We start from the raw sequence: 22,933 nt of genomic DNA, 5'->3' as shown, positions 1-22,933 counted from the left end.
TGTGGCTACGTGCACACATGCACACACACACGCGCGCACAGACACACACGCGCGCAGAATCTCTCTCACACACCTGTGTCCCTATATTTATTTCTCACTTTCACCACTCTCTTACAACAACAACAACAAGCAAGCAAGCAAGCAAGCACAACAGATAAACTCACCTTCACCGCTTCGGCGTGCGTGACTTTCTCGAACACTTTGTCGTTGACTTTCATGATCTGGTCGCCGATCCGGAGACCCTCCTTCTCCGCCAGGGAGCCGGGCTCCACCAGCGACACGTAGATCCCCACGCCGTGCTCCGAGCCTCCGCGGATGCTGAAGCCCAAGCCCTCGTTGCTCTTGTGCCGCTTCATGGTGACGCGCCGCAGCTCGCCCGGAGGTTCGTGCAGAAAGTTTCTGCCGAGCAGCGGCACCATGGAGGGAGCTGTCCCCTCGCTGCTGGTGCTGAAACTGTCGGGCGAGCCCCGCAGCGCCATCTGGGACTCCGGGAGGGGGTGGCAGGGCTGAAAGTGCCCCGGGGGAGTGGGGCTGCCGCCGGGCAGCTCGCGCTCGCCCTGCTGCTGCTGCGTCTCGGCGCTGCCATTGCTCGCACCCACCAGATCCGACTTCAGGTACAGGCCCTCCGAGGTGTACTGGTCGAACAGGAGCTGGTCGGAGCGCGGGATGACGAGCCGCAGCATGGGCAGGAGTTGCCTCTTGCTCGGCGCGTTGAGGATGACTTTGAGCGTCTGCACCAGGTCGTAGACGTTGCGCTTGGAGTGGTAGACGTTGAGGCAGTGGATGAACTGCTCCCGCTCCAAGTCGTCCAGCAGCAGGTTGAGCGCGTTGTGCAGCTTCTTCACGTTGGCCGAGAGCGTGCGGGCGCTCGAGGCCACCGAGTTGGCCGAGGAGCTGAGCGACATGCGCTCCAGGTCCGTGTGGCTCATGATCCTTTTAGCAGGGGGACCGGCGGGACACTGCAGCAGCGCGGCGGCACCGGGCCGGGGACAGCGCGGACATCAGGGCTATAGCAGCAGCAGCACGCACGAGATTAAAACGGTGCTTTGCAATCCGATCCCCGGAGGACGTCCGCTACGTTAATACTGGCCATCTTGGCTGCTGGCTCTGATGGATGTAAAAAACACTTGTTCGTAATTTGCAGGGCGGAGCGACAATAAGGAGCAACTTAAAGTGAATGGCTTTCCATAATAATAAAATATAGGCTATATATTACATTTTAATACAATTTCTGAATAAAATATCAGAAACAATAATGGCACAAACTTGTGCTCCCCGGCCTATAATAGCCTAAGCATCGCGCCTATAAGTATGGTCCACATCTTGGTGGAAAACTCTGCCCTGGTCCGTCAGAGAGCTTATAGTGATGACCAACGTACAGGATCCAGTCGCTCTTGTTTTCCTGTGTAAAGAGGTCAGGTGGCTTCTCCGGTGTCCCCTGCTCACTGCCGTCAACAGGCGCTGCTGGAGAGAAGAGATCCCGATGTAAACTAAAACATCGATAGCTCACCGGGCCGGGGGAGCTCGGAGCTGTAAAGTTGTATCACCAACACCTTCTGAACGCCATTCGGACAGAATTGCGCACGGCTGTCATATCGTCAAAGCGAAAAGTTATTTTGGTCAGCGCTTCTTCTTCTTCTTGTTGTCCGCGTATGAACTTCTTCTTATGTTGGACGCGCGCTTCCCCCGCAGGCTTTACTTGCAAATGATATCCAAAGTCTGCACTAATGCATCAGTATTACATCCAAGCTGGAGAAATAAACATATGCTGCGCTTTTTGTCGATGAATTTGCGTTTGGTTTTCGCTCTCTATTTGCAGTGTTGCTGTTCCGTGCTCTCCGCTTCCAAGCCAAGGCGTGTGAGTGTGGAGTCTCGCAGCCCTCTGCCCTGACCGTCGCCTGTCATCAGCAAGGAAGTGACGCAGCCGTGTGCAACCAATAAGTTGCCTAGTTACGGACAACACGCTCTCTCGTGGGATATACTGACTCACTGGAGGATTAATTAGACAGCAATACCTTGACCCGGCCATACCATGCTGCACCACGTCACTGTCTTATTTTTAGATCGGCAGATAGCCTGTCAATCTAACAATGTCATCATCAAAAAGAGAATATAACTTGACCAAAGATAGTGTGTGTGTGTGTGTGTGTGTGTGTGTGTGTGTGTGTGTGTGTGTGTGTGTGTGTGTGTGTGTGTGTGTGTGTGTGTGTGTACAGTATTATATGTAGCCTATGTATGTGAGTGTACTATATATATATATAATATATATATTTAGGTATATATATATATATATATATATATATATATATATTTATATATATATATTTATATATATATATACACCGAGCGAGAGAGAGAGAGAGAGAGAGAGAGAGAGAGAGAGAGAGAGAGAGAGCGAGAGCGAGAGAGAGAGAGAGAGAGATCTAGCATGAACAGCATGCTCAAGCTGGCACCACAAGTGTTCAATTGGGTTGAAGTCAGGACTGTTGGCAAGCCATTCCATTCTCTCAAATTCTGGAGGTAGTCTCAGATAAACCCTGCACTGTGTTGACTGTTCTGCACTCTATCTATCTATCTATCTATCTATCTATCTATCTATCTATCTGTGTCTATCTATCTATATCTATATCTATTTTGATGATAACATCTATCTAGCCACCCATCCATCCATCCATCCCATCTATTTTGATGATAACATCGTTGTTGTGTATATATGTTCAAACTGTATGTGAAAATATACTTAGTTGATGAAATGTTTCTGAGCCTCACGTATAAGAACCACCAAAGAATCATCAAGTGTTTGCTGTTTAATGTATTGTCAAACCACCAGCCATCTGGTGGAGTAGAAGAACACAGCAGATGTCTGTCCCTTATGTCCAGCTGCCGCAAAGCCATGAAAAGAAATATACTGACATACTGGCAAATAATGTTATTTTCTCAAGATATCTCTCTGTACCAAGATCTGAAACTGCAGATCAAATTGAACCTAAATTGAACAATTTACGAAGCAGCCAGCAAGTGAAATATAACAGCAAAAACACTGAGATGGGGGAAAAGTAATCTATCAGTGAGAATGATCTGGGCCAAAAACAAAGTCAAGTTCAGGCTCAGGAGACAGGTACAAATGGAACCAACTTTATAGATTATTTCAGGTCGTAAGCTTTATCTCTGCTGGTTTGAACATTGCAAACTTTGTGAACTTCCTAGAGCTGTTGCCCGGGGAAACAAAATCAACAGAACAGTAATAGATGCCTGTGCGAGTGTGCGTCATAGGTGTGTGGGGCTTTATTATTATATGCACACTGGCATATACCCCGCAAGCCTCGATTGGAGCCAGATCACAGCCCATATGGGGATGATCTTGATGTCGATGTTGTACCCTGTATATATATAAAATGTCACAATGCGACATAGCTCTGTTTACACAATGCTGTACCCCCTCCAACTGTATATATGTTCCCCATTTTCAACTGTTTTTATTGTACTTGTGATACTTGCTTTGGCAATGTAAACGTATGTTTTCTCATGCCAATAAAGCTCCTTTGAATTGAATTGATGTCATTACCAGGGCGTCATATGGACTTTTTTGTTTGACAGGATTATTGTTATTGTTTGTAATGTTAGTTGAAATATGAGCATATAAGGTTATATTCTGGGACATATCTAACTAGTTATGATATTTATCTGTCTAGGAATATCACCTGATTTCAACCAACATAAACCCTCTCAAACAAAAAGGTCCATATGACGTTCTGGTAATGACGTCAAGATCATCCTCATATGGGCTGTGATCTGGCCCCAATCGAGACGTCACTGATTGGTCCAGGTCCTGACCGTGCTTGCTGGGACTGTAATAAAGCCTATATATTCTTTGTCACTCATACAACAAATGTTGTGGAAGAAAATACCAGATCTACAAGAAAATCTGCAGGTAGATGATAGATCTGAGCTTGTCTGTCTGGTGAGTATGCACTCTGGTGGGACAAAGGTAGCTTCATCATATTTAACAAACAAGCAACAGTAGCAACCTTTGCCATTTGAAACCACAGTAATCACAGTGTGTATGGATCTATGAGCCCTTAAGCACAACGGACAGCAACGCCTGTTGCAAAACACGATGCAAGTTTTAAACCCTAATGAATTAGCCAATAAATCACCCCTTTCACTCTCTGCCCCCCATCCCTCTCTCTGGTAAGCTTTTCAATAGACAACAGACTCCCTAGTGTGGTGCAGGCAGTGAAAAGCTGACACTTACATTTCGAATCGTAACCTTTAATTGAACACGAGGAACTAACAACCAGACTTTTTAATTTGCTGCACTTTAATGGCAGAAATCATCTTAGAATTATGCATGGGTGATGGGTTCTTACAAGACCATCATGCAAATGTATTAGTGTGCAACACCCAGGGGCGGGGGTACAGCTGCACCCCTACTGTGGTTATAGACACACACATAACAGGACAGAAAATATATATCCGCCCCTGGCCTTTCTGTCCTCAGTGTCCTGACAGAGATATTTAGTTGGGTAATTTAGGTGGGATCCAGGAATAAATTGTTGCTTTTTTGTTTGGACTGAACTCGGACTGGACTAGCTGTGAGTCCCTGGCTTAACTGACTGATACAGTAAGCATGATCCCAGGTGCAGTCGGGAGAGGAACGACACACTACAGAAGCTCCAAACAGAGTCTGTATATTAGATTTCACAGGCTTCGGGGGGGGGGGGCACGGTGGCGCAGTTTGTAGTGCTGTCGCCTCACAGCCAGAAGGTCCTGGATTCGATTTCCGCCGGGGGGCGCTGTGGGCGCTGGGGGCGTGTTTCCTCCTTCACATCATCAGTGCCCACACCCTATATGTGGGGTTGGCAAAAGGGCCTTTCTGTGTGGAGTTTGCATGTTCTCCCTGTGTCTCCTAGGGTAGATACCCTCACAAAAACAAGCAGTAATCCGGGTTTCTATACTGCCTCCCCCTGGCCAGCCGGGGCTCCCCAGGCGTGGCAGAGGGAGAGCAGAAACCATGCAGGATTACAGCTTAGGCAATTGGCACTGGGTGAAAAAATTGGTTATAAAATCATGGGATTAAAATTATATTTATACAAAAAAAGATTTCACAGGCTTTTGTTTTGCTGTTCTCTCTAATTCTGTCTCCCCCCCTCTCTATCTCTCTCTCCACAATAAAAGCCATTGTTTGGTGGTGAAGTGCATATTGCATTCCCTTTTGACTGTGCAACCGCAACCTGTCCTATTATGTTTTGTAGCATAAATAAGCACCTGCCAAAGACATGATTGAATTCCAAAATAAAGCGCAGCCCCTGACTCCACTGCATGTCAGCGCTTGCATGCCAAGGTAAAACATTGTTTTTCTAATGAGCATGTACAGAGGCAGCTGATTGTGCATTTTGTGATTTCACTTCATCTTTCTCTTTCCCTGGAGTCAGTCCCTGCCTGCTCCCAGATCTATTGCATCTCTTTCACAATAAAATCCCCCTCACTGGTCCAATCAATTCCATTTGCACCCTCTTTGAGGTTAAATTAACACAGGTAGTTCAGAATAATCTGACAGCTAGTGTTTCTGAAACTATGGTTCCTAATAGTCAGGGAAAATTAGCAGAATACCTGTCAAATCTGGGAATAAATTCCTTACCAAACAATTTCTTCACCAATGTGTTTGTAAAGGTGTCTAGTAACATATCTAACAAAAATTTAAATTCAACATCCCTAGCAAAATGTTTGACAGCTAGGGTAATTCTGGGTCTTATTCACTTACTACTGTATACACTGTACTATAAGGGAAAAAAATCACTCTAAAAAATATGCTTTAAGTGGGATGTGAGGGGTCTAACTAGGTGTTTTTAATTATTCTGAATCCACTGCAAGCATTTGTTTTGCACGAAAAACATTCCTTGGGCCAAAAATGAACCCCATACACCTTGTGAAAAGTGATGACTCATCACTAAACCATAATGTTTTTGCGTTTTGTGTTTTTGCGTCTCATTAAAAACACCTAGTTAGACCCCTAACATGCTACTTAAAGCATATTTTTGGGAGTGATTTTTTCCCTTATAGTACAGGGTTAGGGTTAGGGTTAACAGAATTACCCTAGCTGTCAAATATTTTGCAAGGGATGTTGAATTTTAACCTTTGTTAGATATATTACTAGACACCTTTACGAACACATTGGTGAAGACATTGTTTGGTAAAGAATTTATTCCCAGGGTTTTATCAAAATTCCCTGACTATAAGAGTTAAAATGTATTTTATATTTTTTAGTTTAAAGACCTGTTATTTTGGCAAGCAGTGTGGTTGTATGTCAAAGTATGAATCAGGCTTAAAGCTGTAGACCCCCAAGTAGCTGGTCATACTGTACTTTAAATCAGTCAGCCTACTTGTCGATTACAGCCATTGAAGATGAAGACTTGTGCTCGGAGGGAAGAGGGTTGACTAATGGTCTGTCACATTTTGGAGCCGGTTCCGACGTGAGCCTTCATAAGGCTATAGCCACAAGGAGTCAGACATATTTCCACTCAATTACCCAGCAAATCAATGGTGTGGGTGTGTGTGTGTGTGTGTGTGTGTGTGTGTGTGTGTGTGTGTGTGTGTGTGTGTGTGTGTGTGTGTGTGTGTGTGTGTGTGTGTGTGTGTGTGTGTCACCAGAGAAGTTCAGGAAGAAGCAGCCTTGGGCTTGACAATCAATGAGCTGACCAACTGATTGTCTGGTCTCTAAAGACCAGACAATCTCCTGTGTTCTCTTAATGTAAACGTCCCACCAAGAGAGAGCTGAAAAGTTAGTCCAGGGTACAAATTGATACATAATTCATGATGAACTCATGAATTCATCATGAATCCCTGTAGCTCAACATTATCTAATGTTTAACTAACTAGACTGTGGAGGTGCCAACTTGCTCCTTGTGCACTTGTGTATAGCCTACTTGTGCGCCAGCAGAGCGCACAAGTACTGCGTTCGGTTCTGTTCGCTAGTCTGTACGCGCAAGTTGGCACCTCGGCAGAGTGGTGCCCGTGGATTGTGTTTACGCCCGTAGCCAATCAGGGACCAGAATTCTTGGTGACGTCACCATCAACAACCAATGAGGGATCAGTATCGTTTGTGACGTCACCACCAACACGTGCGACCTGATATAAACCAGTAAGACTCCCTAATCGGGAGATAAGCGACCGTTGGTCGCTTATCTCCACAAATAGGCCAAAAGTTTGTTTTACCAATTATTACACTCTATGTGAACATTTACCTCCACCTCTCACGTCATACGGGTAGCCATAGTTACACCTGGAATGTTGAATCTCCATATATGGAGATAACCTACGCATCACACAAAGTCTGACCTCACCAGCCCATACTTGGGCATGGACGACTTATATCTCCATATACGGAGATGGCCATATATGGAGATACGATGACATCACAGAGTCCACAGCTGATGATGTGGCGTGATGTCATACAATACACAAACAAGCCCTATATAAAGGGGCAATTCTCACCAGGGAAGAGAGCATTGCCTGGAATGTTGAATCTCCATATATGGAGATAACCTACGCATCACACAAAGTCTGACCTCACCAGCCCATACTTGGGCATGGACGACTTATATCTCCATATACGGAGATGGCCATATATGGAGATACGATGACATCACAGAGTCCACAGCTGATGATGTGGCGTGATGTCATACAATAAACAAACAAGCCCTATATACTGATGCGATACGATGACATCACAGAGTCCACAGCTGATGATGTGGCGTGATGTCATACAATAAACAAACAAGCCCTATATACTGATGCGGAGATATGAGCAGGGCAAAGGTGTGACGTGTGACGTGTGACCGACCGACGGACGGCCGGTGGAGGTTTTCATAGTAAACTGCTCCCTGACGGTCGCAATAACCAGTAAGACTCCCTAATCGGGAGATAAGCGACCGTTGGTCGCTTATCTCCACAAATATCACAACCTGCACCTCTCACGTCATACGGGTAGCCATAGTTACACCTGGAATGTTGAATCTCCATATATGGAGATAACCTACGCATCACACAAAGTCTGACCTCACCAGCCCATACTTGGGCATGGACGACTTATATCTCCATATACGGAGATGGCCATATATGGAGATACGATGACATCACAGAGTCCACAGCTGATGATGTGGCGTGATGTCATACAATACACAAACAAGCCCTATATAAAGGGGCAATTCTCACCAGGGAAGAGAGCATTGCCTGGAATGTTGAATCTCCATATATGGAGATAACCTACGCATCACACAAAGTCTGACCTCACCAGCCCATACTTGGGCATGGACGACTTATATCTCCATATACGGAGATGGCCATATATGGAGATACGATGACATCACAGAGTCCACAGCTGATGATGTGGCGTGATGTCATACAATAAACAAACAAGCCCTATATACTGATGCGATACGATGACATCACAGAGTCCACAGCTGATGATGTGGCGTGATGTCATACAATAAACAAACAAGCCCTATATACTGATGCGGAGATATGAGCAGGGCAAAGGTGTGACGTGTGACCGACCGACGGACGGCCGGTGGAGGTTTTCATAGTAAACTGCTCCCTGACGGTCGCAACAAGGCAACTTGCCCATACAGACAGTACCGAACAGCACTGTACTTGTGCGCACTCTGCTGGCGCACATGCCTGGTGGCCCCTTGCCAATGCTGCTCTCAGAGCAGGTTAAATGATATGCATAGACCAGGGTTCCCCAATTAGTTTTCCCCAAGGGCCGAATAATGTCTAGGGTACCAAGCCGAGGGCCACAACATTGCAGTGGGCGACGGTGGCGTTCCCACTACTCCAGCGACAGTTTTCGTCGTTGTCGGGTGAAAATCTTGTATGTCCAAAACCGTTCGTTTTGAATTTATCATTTTAAAAATGATTTAAACTAGTGAAAACAGCCGATCTACAAGCACACAACGCCTCGCGGTGTGAGGCGTTGTGTGCTTGTAGATCTGCTGTTTTCACTACTTTTGTGCGACGGCCTTGTATGATTTGCGAAAGAACGTACACATTTGGAGATACGAGATTTCCACCCAACAACGACGATATACTAGTGTTGTTGCTGCTTTTATACCACCATTATTACTGGGGTTGGTGTGGGCCAGACAGTAGCCCCCCGCGGGCCGCAAATGGCCCGCGGGCCGCCTATTGGGGAACCTGGCATAGACCAATGTTAAATTGCTGCTCTGGGAGCACTTTGATTACGATAAATGTACCCCCATTGATTCCGGATGGGGACCCAAATGCATTGGTGGAGCTTTAAATACCATTACAGTTGAATGAAGTGTACTCGGGCACGGAAGAATCTTGGCGAATGTGAATGCTGGCCAGCGGAGACCAGGCAATCGTTTTCGGGAACGGTTCGAATCAATCGGACCGCAGTGTGAACCCGCCCATAGTGCTCCAAAACACTTTGATTTGGGTGTAAACGTGCAGCACAGCTACAAGAGGCTCGCTAGTGGGGATTTTAGACTCTTCTCCAATAATGACCGGATCAACTGTAGCCTGTTTTGCATGATATCAATGCAAAACAGAATGCAAAACAGGGTGCTCTACAGTAAATAACCGTTTCTTTTAGATCAAAGCAAAACATGTCAGTAAGACTCACTTGTTAGTGCATGTATTAAGACAAATGTAAGTAAATGTTCTATTTTATTCAATGTCTTGTACTCTTTTCATCTCCACATTCTCCAGCATTAAGGCCTGGTTCATTATTTTACCTCCTACATAAACTTCTGCCATGAAGAGAGTGAGGATGAGTCATTTTGAAATTGAGATGTCAGAAATCCCTGTCTAGTTAACCCATTTAGGCCTAGAATTATTGAATGCTTTAACCAGTGAAAAATAGCAGATATACAAGCTCACAGCGCAGCACCGAGTGCCGCGCTGCGAGCTTGTAGATCTGCTATTTTTGAAAAAGTCGTGAAAATGTGTGCAAATCTTTGACTATATGTATTTGTAACTCAAATCTTGCTTCTGGGGGGTCCCTGGAGCTAGATATTTTGAGATGGAGGTCCGTGGCCAAATAAATGTCCTTCACATTAAAAGGTTTGAGAACCACTGACATAGTGGTCTCTCAAGAACAGACTGACTGAGCTCCATTTAAGTGAAAAGGACATTTTCTTTGACGATGGCTGGCCAGATTGCTGACATAGAAACATAGGTTTTTCAAAAAGTCTCAAAAGACACTTCACACTTCAAAAGACACTTATAGAATTGGGTCAAAATTCAAATTTTCACGATGTATCAAAAATAGCAGATCTACAAGCTCGCAGCGCGGCACTCGTGCCGCACTGTGAGCTTGTATATCTGCTATTTTTCAATAGTTAAAGCAGTCAATAACCCTAGGCCTAAAATTAATACATACAAAACAGATATGGGTTTTCTATGTTAATGCCTCATAAAGAGAGGGTTCCGTTTCTTTTGATGGTGCTCGGTAGGGGGTCAAAGATTGTGTGTATGTGTACGTTTGAAGTTGATTGATGATTGTAATTTGAGGAGTTCAACAGCCATTGGGAATTGGAAAGCAAAGCAAATGCCTAATTTATGCTCCTATCGTATGACGGTCTCGCGTTTCCAAGCTAGCAGACCTACAAGATCATAACGTGTCATGGACACAACGCGTTGTGAGCTTGTAGGTCAGCCATTTTCAGCTCAGTATACGAAGATGTATCAATCGGGATTAACATAATGCACGGCAGCAATGCCAACCTAACAGACAGGGTGGCACAACAAGCTATATGAACACAGCAGCAAAGACGGAAAATCAGAGGAGGGATAAAGAAAGACACCATCATCAAAGACTGACATTGACCTAGAGCGAGACAGAGAGAAGGCTTATGGAAAGAAGGGAAAAAAGAATGAGAGAGAGACCATCATCAAAGCTAAAAATTGACCTGATAGTAAGTATGAAAGGGAGTTAAAAAAGGAGAAAAAAGGGGAGAGAGGGAGAAAAATACAGAGTTAATTAAGGCAGTATCTTCTTCTTCAACAACACTCTTGTTGAGGCTAATGCTAATGGCTTTTTTAGCTATCATCTGGATTTTCAATTTCAACCACAGAAGGCACTGCTCCCAGGCGAACACTCAACTCTGCAATCTTAGGTACAGAGAAAGTCTAATTATGTCAGGGTGGCAGGCTGGCAGCACAATTAAAGTGTTATTGAAGAGATGACCGTGAAAAGCACCAAACGTTAGACCTTTGTACAAACTGTAATATGATGATTGTGTCGTGTGTGTGCGCGTGTGTGTGTGTGTGTGTGTGTGTGCAGACTGTGCACATCTTCAAGCCTCTATTTTTCTATTTTCATGAGACATCAGAGGGGACGTCATTCAAGTCAAAGAAATCCACCAGATGGAACCTGCCTTAGGAAGGGTTGTGTGTGTGTGTGTGTGTGTGTGTGTGTGTGTGTGTGTGTGTGTGTGTGTGTGTGTGTGTGTGTAAAATGGACCCACAATTGGATAGGCCTAAAATGCACGAATGAGAGCTGAAACAAATGGCTAGTTGATCATGATTAAATTACCACTTGAACAGTTCATAGCTACTGTTATCATTAGTGAAGCTTAATGAGGGAGGGACTTAAGTGCTTTATGTAATAGGATTAACTGCATATGACAAAAAGCTTCCAAAAAGTAATCTTTTCTTCTCCCCCAATACAGCAATGCACTGATATAAATTTAAATAAATACGACCCTGAGTATTTTCAGACCCATCCTTAGAATGCAGATGTTCTAAATCTCTCTATGCTTGGCAAATTGTGACCAATCATTTTTTGACGCTGCTTTCACTACCCTAAGCTTCTTCCTATCTTCGACAGAGCAGCTTTCATAGCACACTCTCTCACAGCTCTGTAAAAGTCACACATCCTTATGCCATTGACATCTTCAAGGATTCAAAAGACACTTATAGAATCGGGTCAAAATTCTAATTTTCACGATTTATCAAAAATAGCAGATCTACAAGCTCGCAGTGCCACGCTGTGAGCTTGTATATCTGCTATTTTTCAATAGTTAAAGCAGTTAATAATCCTAGGCTAAAATCTCACAGCTCTGTACAAGTCACACATCCTTATGCCATTGACATCTTCAATTTTTTATGCGCAATATGACTTAAATTTGACACTCGGTACAAGAAGAAAAGGAATTCTGAAGATATATCCACTCTCTTGACAGCTTAATCATTGATGACTAAGGCTGAGGTTCACAACCGGCATGTTGGTTTTGCTCGTGTTTAGAGTTTACAGTTAATTTGTTATGAAAACTCGTTATATCCTGTGGTATTACACTGCAACAAAGAGTACAGTACAGAGCGGTGACTAACAGACAGAAATGTAGATGATTCGTTGCTGCGCAGCAATGGGTCAGGCCACTGAGGCCAGGCATCTTGAAAAGGAAGAGGAGGAAGAAGGAAAATACCAAGCGGAAGAAAACAAACTGAAAAAAAAGGAGAAGGTTTGATTAGCAGAACTGCCTGGATCAAAACGCTCATTAAACCTTTAAAGGAGTAGTTTACCCCCAAAATGACTTTTTTTCCATTGATTAGTCACACCATGGATACTTGAGTTCAATAATATTTTTTTGTATTCGTCGCATTTGCAAGACAATATATATATATATATATATATATATATATATATATATATATATATATATATATTCTTTTTTAATAGTAAATTTACCCCCATTGATTCTGGATGGGGACCCAAATGCATGGGCCTGGATGGGGACCCAAATAAGACCTTGGATGGGAACCCAAATGCATTTGGGTTAGAATCAATGGGGGTAAATCTTTGGTCAAGGGTCAAGTAAATTTACCCCCATTGATTCTCACACAAATGCATTTGGGTCCCCATCCAGGGCCTTGAATTCGGGTCCCCATCCAGGCCCATGCATTTGGGTCCCCATTCGGAATCAATTGAGGTAAATTTACAATAATAAATGTTTTGTCTTAGGAATGCGACAAATACAAAATATTATTATATTATATATTATTATTATATTAAAATATTAATTATTATTAAGTGTCCATGGTGTGAATCAATAGAAAAAATTACATTTTGGGGGTGAACTACTCCTTTAAGTCATGTGTCTCTGATTCACACAGCACAATGCCCGGGTCAGAATCAGCACGTTTATTGTGCATTACCCCGGTCTAGACTAGAACTCACAACCTTAGACACCAAGGCAAAGGCATGAAGTTGTTGAGCTATACTTGCCGTAATGTCATTGTGGAAATCGTGGAGTTTTGTTTTTATTTTCATGCGTGGGAGGCAGAGTTCCTGATCAGATAGAACATGAAGACAGAAGAATAAAGGTAAACACAAGAGGGACTGACAGCAGAGCAGAGCTGAGTTTGCAGCGCACACTTCCAGAAACTAAAAGGTGATTTTAAATATTCAGTAAGCATAACTCCATTAGGACAGCTCCGTAGCTAGACTGTTTGCTATCCTATCCAATTTATTAGGTGATTGTAGCTTACAGTGTTGAAACGGTGTCAGACAGCTCGGTGGGGAACCAGAGACAGAGAGCAAGAAAGGCATTTATATGCAGCATTTCTTTTTTTACAAGGGTGATCCTCGTGGAATAAACAAAAACTAAATCTCATGAGTGAAAATGTGATGATGTTTAGGTATTATCTTATTTAAACGTTGTTCTACATACTGCCAGCCAGCAGTATGGAGAACAACAGTACATTTAGAATAAGGCTTTAATCTTTGCTTTTAGTTTTATGACATTTCTGAGACTATTCATGTTTAAGGAAGATGCCTCTAAACATGAATTCTATTGCTAGTTTTGACCAGTTCAAAGCTGATCTACAAGATCACAACACGTCTGCCATCTTCTATGTGATCCAAAGGATTGAAATCAGTCTTGGCGACTGAGAAATGTAATCCTATTGAAGTTGACGGCTTTTAGAAGCAATGTGGTATACCTAAATACACAAGCTGAACAGAGCTAATTGGCCCACGTCACTATGACATTAATTTAAAGCTGCATTCATTGTGTGGTATTTTCAATAGTCACAATGATGGCTTGAGAGATCATTTAGCAAGAGGCCTGAGAGAGAGAAAAATGTTATTGCATGAATGTTTAATTGACAATTAAAGTTCTTGGAGCTTTTTAAAGTCTGCGCCCCCTCTCCCATACCCATGGTTCCCACCCCTGCAGATCACCCAGTACAAGATAAACACTAGAAGCAAAGTTTGGCTGACTTTGGCTGAGATTGTCCATTTCAGCTCTCCCTTGTGCAATCTGTCAAAAGTGTAAAAGAATAGATATTTATAGAGCCCTTTTGTTCACTTGGACAAGTGTCAACGCACTTTCTGTACCACATTGCTGTGCTGTATATCGATCTGCACCAAAAGTTTAAAAGGGAGTGCAAGGATATGTGACGCAAAGCCAGGCCTTTTAGCACAGTGCACGTACGCACGCACGCACACACACACACACACACACACACACACACACACACACACACACACACACACACACACACACACACACACACACACACACACACACACACACACACACACACACACACACACACACACACACACACACACACACACACTCTATCACTATACTTGCGAGGACTTACACATTTTAGGATGATATTTTCACCGGTTATCTCCATTCAGAAACATTGCTATTCAGAAGATTGACTTCCATTATTCTAAATGGAGGTGTCACCTAAACCTAACCTTAACCCTAAGGCCTAAGCCTAACCTCAGTAAAACTAACGCTGGTGAATGCTAACCTGGTGAAATGCTAACCTGCCAATGCTGGTGAATGCTAACCTGGTGAAATGCTAACCTGCCAACGCTGGTGAATGCTCAGCCCCTGTTTCTCAGTGGGGGTGTTTCTGAATACAGACCCGTCCCCATTTTTACCTTTTCTGGGAGGTCATATTTAACCCTAACCCTAGAGCCTAAGTTATATTCAGTTGTACACAGGTGAGGTGTCCCCCACAAAAATAACAACATATCTGCCAATTATTCGTGTGGCGCCAGCAAGCAACCATATAAACCAGACTCTAAACCTAAACCTAACGTATAAATACCTAGATTAAGATTAACGCTAAAACATTTTTAAACCATAAAACAACGATTTCTCTGAGGAGGACCATTAATTATTTATACAATGTATATATAGCTACAATATACTTGCAGCAACTGCCTAGACAGCCCTAGTCTAGAAGACAACCATCAATCATGTTACTTTGAGAAGTAGGAATGTGCCTTGGCAAGTCAAAAGCACAGTGCTACCAAGCTCCCTGGTGCAATATGCTTATTAGTCTTGGCTGTGTAAAAACAGTCAAAGTCAGGAGTTTCGCCCACACACACACCTGCACACATCTACACGAAGGTCATGGATTCATATAGTCTGTGAATTATCTGCGAATACAGAGAGCTTTCTGACTTTCTTTACGGAGTTGCTTTACAGAACTGCACAGATAACAACAATACATGCGTTCACCCACGGCACACAGAAAACACAAATGAACCGATACATCATACAGGCATTTTGCGAGTGTGCACTTATTATTTTCTTATACACCCACAAACAAAAAGACCACAAATTAGTATCAGACAATGTTCTACTGTCTAACCATCAACCGGCTCACCCTGTATTGTGTCTCAGACAAGCAGATTGTACAGTTAGTTATTTCTACTGTACTGTACTGTACTGTAATGTACTGTACTGTACCAAAAATAGCAGATCTACAAGGTCACAATGCTTCGCGCTGCGAGGCGTTGTCAGGTTTGGTGAGGTTTCGTGTAGAGGGGGAAAAGGGCAGACTAAGTACAGAGTGAAAGGTCAAGTTTATTACGTATTGATGGTTCAAGTGGTTAAATATCTGAAAACAGACAAGTTTAATGCTCGCAACACATCTTCTTCACCGTTTTTGAACAATGAAATGAAAATCTTAACCCTATAATTATTTGCAAAACTGGGGCACAAAGTTGAGAGTGGTTAACTGTGGATAGGGGGGTTGAGACATGGGCCAGCCTGGGCCTTCCAAAAGCTTTTTGAGCGTCATAGTGTTTGTCATTTGGATCAGACACGATTTATCACCTCAGAATGGCTAACAGGAAACAAGGCTCTGGGATTATACAAGTCTTTTCTCACTACTCTGTTCCTTTATTCCATTTAGAACGGGTATACACATCATTGTGTATCATTATTTTATGCTTTAACTATTGAAAAACAGCAGATATACAAGCTCACGGCGCGGCACCGAGTGCCGCGCTGCGAGCTTGTAGATCTGCTATTTTTGAAAAATTGTGTAAATTCTAATTTTGACCCGATTCTATAAGTGTCTTTTGAATCCTTGTAAGGTTTTTTGAAAAACCTATGTTTCTATTAAGGCTGGGACTTTAACTGATTAATTGCGATTAATTAATTACAGAAAATGAACGCGATTAAAAAAATTAACTCATTTTAATCGCACTTAGTTTTTGCACCACAGAACCTTCAGTTTGGGGCATACCGATCATAGCGATGCACCAACCAAGAAGAGACAACAAACGCAAAGGGAGAAGTAGCCGATCAGTGGATGCGAAATTTAGATTTAGAAAACTCACTCGTTGATTCCCTCGTACAACAAAATGTGTTTTACTTGAAAAAAATGCTTCTCAGGTCAAATATCGATGTGCGATTAAAATGTGATTAATTGCGATTAATTAATCACAGAGCCTGTAATTAATTAGATTAAAATTTTTAATCGCATCCCAGCCCTAGTTTCTATATATTAGCCATCGTCAAAGAAAGGGTCCTTTTCACTTAACTGGAGCTCAGTTAGTCTGTTCTTGAGAGCCTACTATGTCAGTGGTTCTCAAACCTTTTCATGTGAAGGACCCCCAAAATGATATGTATTTGGCCACGGACCCGCATCTCAAAATATTTAGTTCCAGGGACCCCCCCCCCCCCCAGAAGCAAAATTTGAGTTACACAAACGTTCGCTTTAAAAATACATATATTCAAAAGATTTGCACACATTTTCACAACTTTTTCAAAAATAGCAGATCTACAAGCTCGCAGCGCGGCACTCTGTGCCGCGCTGTGAGCTTGTATATCTGCTATTTTTCAACAGTTAAAGCAGTCAATAATCCTAGGCCTAAATGGGTTATTCTCACCTCCCCTTCCTTTTCATTTCTCATGCGAGAGCCCACAGGGCTGTGGCTGACATTTCACTGATAGATAACGGCATCTGTGCTCACAGCGCAGCCTGATGCCAAGGTCTCTGGCTGCTCAGATGAATGCGACTCTCCGTCATCAGAGGAGATACTGTTCTGCCACTCTGCACCACCCATGGATCATTCTGAGCTGACGTGTGGAGGAGAGAGGGGAAAGACCTACGTATAGGCATGCAGAGTAATACAGTAAAAGAAGCAAGTATAGCCCAGGCTATTGGTTCTCAAAGAAAGTGGGGTCCGGGGACACCCACAGGGGTCTTTGAGGGAGTTCCAGGGGGTCCCCCCCAGCTAAATGATGGTTAGGAACCAAATGGACGGGTCCATTTGTACACTCTCAGAGTAAAATTAACATTGATTTTACAATATAACTAGCCTACAGCCCCTTGGTGTGAAGCAGACAGACTGTGATGTTGACGCCCATTTGTGATGTAAATCTCATCACAGGACAGCCGCCTACAGGCCAAAATTTGGGAAAATATTTTAAACATTTGGGGATTATGAGAAGTAGAGACACATCTGAAGGTGATAAAGTTGATGTTGGGCAAGGTACATGCGTTATTGATTTTTGTATTGTGTTTTTTAGACAATTGAGCAACTGCTGAACGTGGAGTTACAGATGGACGGTCGGACCAACCAGCATACACACTATTTTTTGGGGCGATTCTAATTAGGTTGTGGGATATAGAAATGCCATTAGATAATGCAGAGATCCTTGACATTAAAATGGTTGAGAATCACTGTTAAAGATGTAAAAATCATCTTCCTGGTATCTCTTTTTCAAATGGGGTTCCGCAGGCAAATAAGTGTTAATTTGGGGGTCCTTGACGTTAAAAGTTTTAAGAACCACTGGCCTAGGGCAGGGTTTCTCGGTGGGTGATGGAAGTCCAGGGGTGCCGCAGAATACTTTGTTAATATTTGACTTGGTGGAGGAATGATGGTAGGAAATGACTATTTGGAAAGGCATTGAAATATTTCTGCCATGGATGTATTGTATGTAAGTAAGTTATGATTGATTTGCAAGAAGGTTTGGTCATGGGAGAGGAAAAACCCATTAACTTTTTAAAACGAACTGGCCAAAGGCCGCGTGGCTTTGAGAGTCGCTTTTCACGAAACTGCTTATAACTTCGGATTCACGTAACACAATGTTTCTTCTTCGCTGAATCATGGGTGTTGGAGAGCTCATTTAAAACCACTGAACAAATAGCGTTGAACTATCTGACGTGTAAATTGGATGTCTTGATATTAATTCACTGCATGTCCTTTCATCGCCAGAGCTGTATTCAACTTTTATTACAGTATATTGGATATTGTTGGCACTGTCTGCCAGAGTCTGCATGATCAATAAAGATAACAAAAGATATCAGTCTGCCACATGAAGAATATCACTACTCATACACGTATAAGAAGGTGACAAATGTCTTCTTTTGTGGGCTTTTTCCTAGTGACATTCAAGTGTAATATGATGATGTTAGTGAATAATCTTTTGAGAAGTACATCTTATTCCTGAAAGCCTAAAAGAAAGTTTCAATGTTAGAGAAATTAATTTAGGTGGCTTGAAGAGGACCCTCTGTCGTCAGTTATTTATTTATTCCACAACATTTATGTCCAAATTCATCCCAAACTGAATTAATTACAAGAAAACTGAAAAATATAACATGATCCAAGACCTTCTAAAGACAACAGAAGGGCAAGTCAGGCTTCTTATGATTTCTTCAATCCAATATGTTGGCAAAGGATTTGTTGACAGCTGGTAAGTCCTGGTTGAACTCACCACAAAATTTCCCTCGGGCAAGGATTACAAGTTTCCAGAAGTGTGCAAACCTCTGCCACCTGAACCTCTACCGCCACAAGGTCACAAAGGGTTGCATCCAGGATGCCATATTTACATTTATACGTACAGTATCAATTCGAAGCAACCGATACTGTGGGAAGAATCAGTCTGCCCACCACTGCTAAAATGTACCTGAACGTTATTCTGATATCTTTTGACCAAAATACTCTAATCAGATGTTGTAGTTTAGAGTGCAGAGGAGTATAGCACACACAAAAAGACAGACACAGTAAAGGAAAGCACAAAAGACAACAGTGGAGACATCATTTGAAAGGACTTGACCTATACAGTAACATAATGTAAGTGTCAATGTTGTGGGTGGTTCATGTTCATGGAGGTTGACCTTTGAACAGTGACCCTGAAGCTGAGACACCGGACAGGTAGGTAACACCAGTAAGACTCCCTAATCGGGAGATAAGCGACCGTTGGTCGCTTATCTCCACAAATAGGCCAAAAGTTTGTTTTACCAATTATTACACTCTATGTGAACATTTACATCAACAAATCCCAAGTACTATGCAGAACGACCCATTTCAAGTTTTTAATGTACAACAATATTTAGAAAATAGATCTACAAGCTCACAATGCTACGCATTGTCCTCGTCCCTTATATTCCCATAGGTTATATGGAGATCTCAGTGTTTGTCAGTCCTTGTTCATGTATGCCCATATATGGACATCTCTATATCTACTGTAACAGTCCTTGTCCCTTTATGCCCATAGATGGAGATCTCTTAACTGTAAGTCCTTGTCCCTTTTATGCCCATATATGGATATTCCTGATGTCATCAGTATATGAACATATATGGGCTTTCTGATATGCCCATATATGGAGATCTCTTAACTGTAAGCCCTTGTCCCTTTTATGCCCATATATGGATATCCCTGATGTCATCCGTATATGCCCATATATGGGCTTTCTAATATGCCCATATATGGAGATCTCTGTATCTCCATATATGGGTATAAAAGGATACTTCAGGTCTGACATCAGGTTTGTTTATATTGGGTTGCTAGGTTTGACATCACAAACTCCAGGGGGCATCTGACCTAAAAATCTATATTTGGGCATAGATGACTCATCGTGACCTCATCATGATTTCAATCGCTATAAAAGGACTCTCAGTGACATACACTCTCCACAGATAAAGCAGTCAACCAGCCTACCAGTCAACCCATTCTTTGATTACTTTGTACAACTAGATTAACTTTTCAATGGCATCCCCACTGGAATTGACCGAAATGTACGACAGACAATGCCGGTCTTATATAGGGGTCATTTGTGTACGGTGTGATGTCATACTGATGTCAGCAGTGTGATGTCATACTGATGCGGAGATATGAGCAGGGCAAAGGTGTGACGTGTGACGTGTGACTCAGGGACGGACGGCCGGTGGAGGTTTTGATACTAAACTGCGACCTTACGGTCGCAATCACACCGTACACAAATGACCCCTATATAAGACCGGCATTGTCTGTCGTACATTTCGGTCAATTCCAGTGGGGATGCCATTGAAAAGTTAATCTAGTTGTACAAAGTAATCAAAGAATGGGTTGACTGGTAGGCTGGTTGACTGCTTTATCTGTGGAGAGTGTATGTCACTGAGAGTCCTTTTATAGCGATTGAAATCATGATGAGGTCACGATGAGTCATCTATGCCCAAATATAGATTTCTAGGTCAGATGGCCCATGGAGTTTGTGATGTCAAACCAGCAACCCAATATAAACAAACCTGATGTCAGACCTGAAGTATCCTTTTATACCCATATATGGAGATACAGAGATCTCCATATATGGGCATATTAGAAAGCCCATATATGGGCATATACGGATGACATCAGGGATATCCATATATGGGCATAAAAGGGACAAGGGCTTACAGTTAAGAGATCTCCATATATGGGCATATCAGAAAGCCCATATATGTTCATATACTGATGACATCAGGAATATCCATATATGGGCATAAAAGGGACAAGGACTTACAGTTAAGAGATCTCCATCTATGGGCATAAAGGGACAAGGACTGTTACAGTAGATATAGAGATGTCCATATATGGGCATACATAAACAAGGACTGACAAACACTGAGATCTCCATATAACCTATGGGAATATAAGGGACGAGGACAATGCGTAGCATTGTGAGCTTGTAGATCTATTTTCTAAATATTGTTGTACATTAAAAACTTGAAATGGGTCGTTCTGCATAGTACTTGGGATTTGTTGATGTAAATGTTCACATAGAGTGTAATAATTGGTAAAACAAACTTTTGGCCTATTTGTGGAGATCCACAACGGTCGCTTATCTCCCGATTAGGGAGTCTTACTGGTATAGGGCTTGTTTGTGACATCACACCACATCATCAGCTGTGGACTCTGTGATGTCATCGTATCTCCATATATGGCCATCTCCGTATATGGAGATATAAGTCGTCCATGCCCAAGTATGGGCTGGTGAGGTCAGACTTTGTGTGATGCGTAGGTTATCTCCATATATGGAGATTCAACATTCCAGGTGTAACTATGGCTGCCCGTATGACGTGAGAGGTGGAGGCTGTGATATTTGTGGAGATAAGCGACCAACGGTCACTTATTGCGACCGTCAGGTCGCAGTTTAGTATCAAAACCTCCACCGGCCGTCCGTCCGTCCGTCCGTCCGTCCGTCCGTCCGTCGGTCACACGTCACACCTTTGCCCTGCTCATATCTCCGCATCAGTATGACATCACACTGCTGACATCACTCTGACATCACAGAGTCCACAGCTGATGATGTGGCGTGATGTCATACAGTACAATACACAAACAAGCCCTATATAAAGGGGCAATAATTCTCACCAGGGAAGAGAGCATTCCTCGACTCAGACCTTATCGCCAGGATCAACTAAGCTTATAGCTTATCATCACATCCAACCATCTTAAGATACTCAGCTAGCAGTTCTTTTTGGAAGCGGTGACGCTGGCTGAACGAGAAATCCGCAGCGCTCATGGCGTCCCACGTTCTCGGCCGCGGTTTGTTCTGGATCCTCGGGAGGCAACGACTTAAAGACTGTCGCGGGAAGAGAACCTTCAACACGACGTTGATCCAACGGACCGGTCTCTCCGTTCCCACCGGGCACCGCATCCAGAAGAGAACCTTCAACACGACGTTGATCCAAAGGACCGGTCCCTCCGTTCCCACCGGGCACCGCATCCAGAAGATCTCACGGAGCAATGGAAACACTGCTGGTCCTGGCCTTGCATCGCCAGCATCATCATCGGGAAGTGGCCGGGGTGGAGCTTCTTGGGAGGCCGTGCAGCTGGGGTTGTTGTGGTTGGGGTTGGTTGGCTGGGGTTGGTTCTTGTTCGGAGCCAAGGGGTTCTTGTTCAGAGCCAAGGGGTTCTTGTTCGGAGCCCTTCCGTTCAGGAACGAGACGGATATAAGCCGGATCGTCGAGGTGGTGGAGCGGTCCGATCCTGCTGTCGTCGTCGTTTTTTCAAAGACGACGGAGGGAGAAGGCTGGTGCTCTGGGTTCATTGTCAGCAGCGACGGCCTCGTCGCCACCTGTGCCCATGGCCTGAACGAGAAGCCACGCGTGCAGCTGGCCGACGGACGCACGTACGACGCCACCGTGCGAGACGTGGACCGAGAGGCGGACGTCGCCACGCTCAAGATCGACGCCGAGCGTCCCCTGCCCGCCCTCGCCGTTCGGCGGTCCGCCGACGACCAGCGAGGGGAGTTTGTGATCGCCATCGGCACGCCGTGTATATATCACACCGTCGCGTCCGGGGTCCTCGTCCAGGTGCGGGTGACCGGCGAGGAGCTCGGCCTCGCCAACAACTCCATCACGGATTACATCGACTACACCGCTCCCTCCGAGCCGGGC

The 22,933-nt window shown here is 43.7% G+C and overlaps 1 protein-coding gene across 1 annotated transcript in view; it reads right to left on the bottom strand.

Annotated features, from left to right (window-relative positions):
* Nucleotides 1–929, bottom strand: part of whrna (whirlin a) — a gene marked incomplete at both ends in the record, with an annotated part of 264,691 nt that extends 263,762 nt beyond the window's left edge. Inside the window, one exon of the mRNA XM_080742584.1 lies at nucleotides 165–929. Coding sequence (XP_080598710.1) covers nucleotides 165–929 — 765 coding nt within the window. The remainder of the gene's footprint in view (nucleotides 1–164) is intronic.
* Between the last annotated feature and the right edge of the window lie 22,004 nt (nucleotides 930–22,933).

Source organism: Nannobrachium achirus, assembly GCF_963921795.1.
Source record: "Nannobrachium achirus genome assembly, chromosome: 15".
Classification (NCBI taxonomy): Eukaryota; Metazoa; Chordata; class Actinopteri; order Myctophiformes; family Myctophidae; genus Nannobrachium; species Nannobrachium achirus.
The sequence above is the reverse complement of the archived record's forward strand: the minus strand, read 5'-3'. Positions and strand labels throughout refer to the sequence as shown.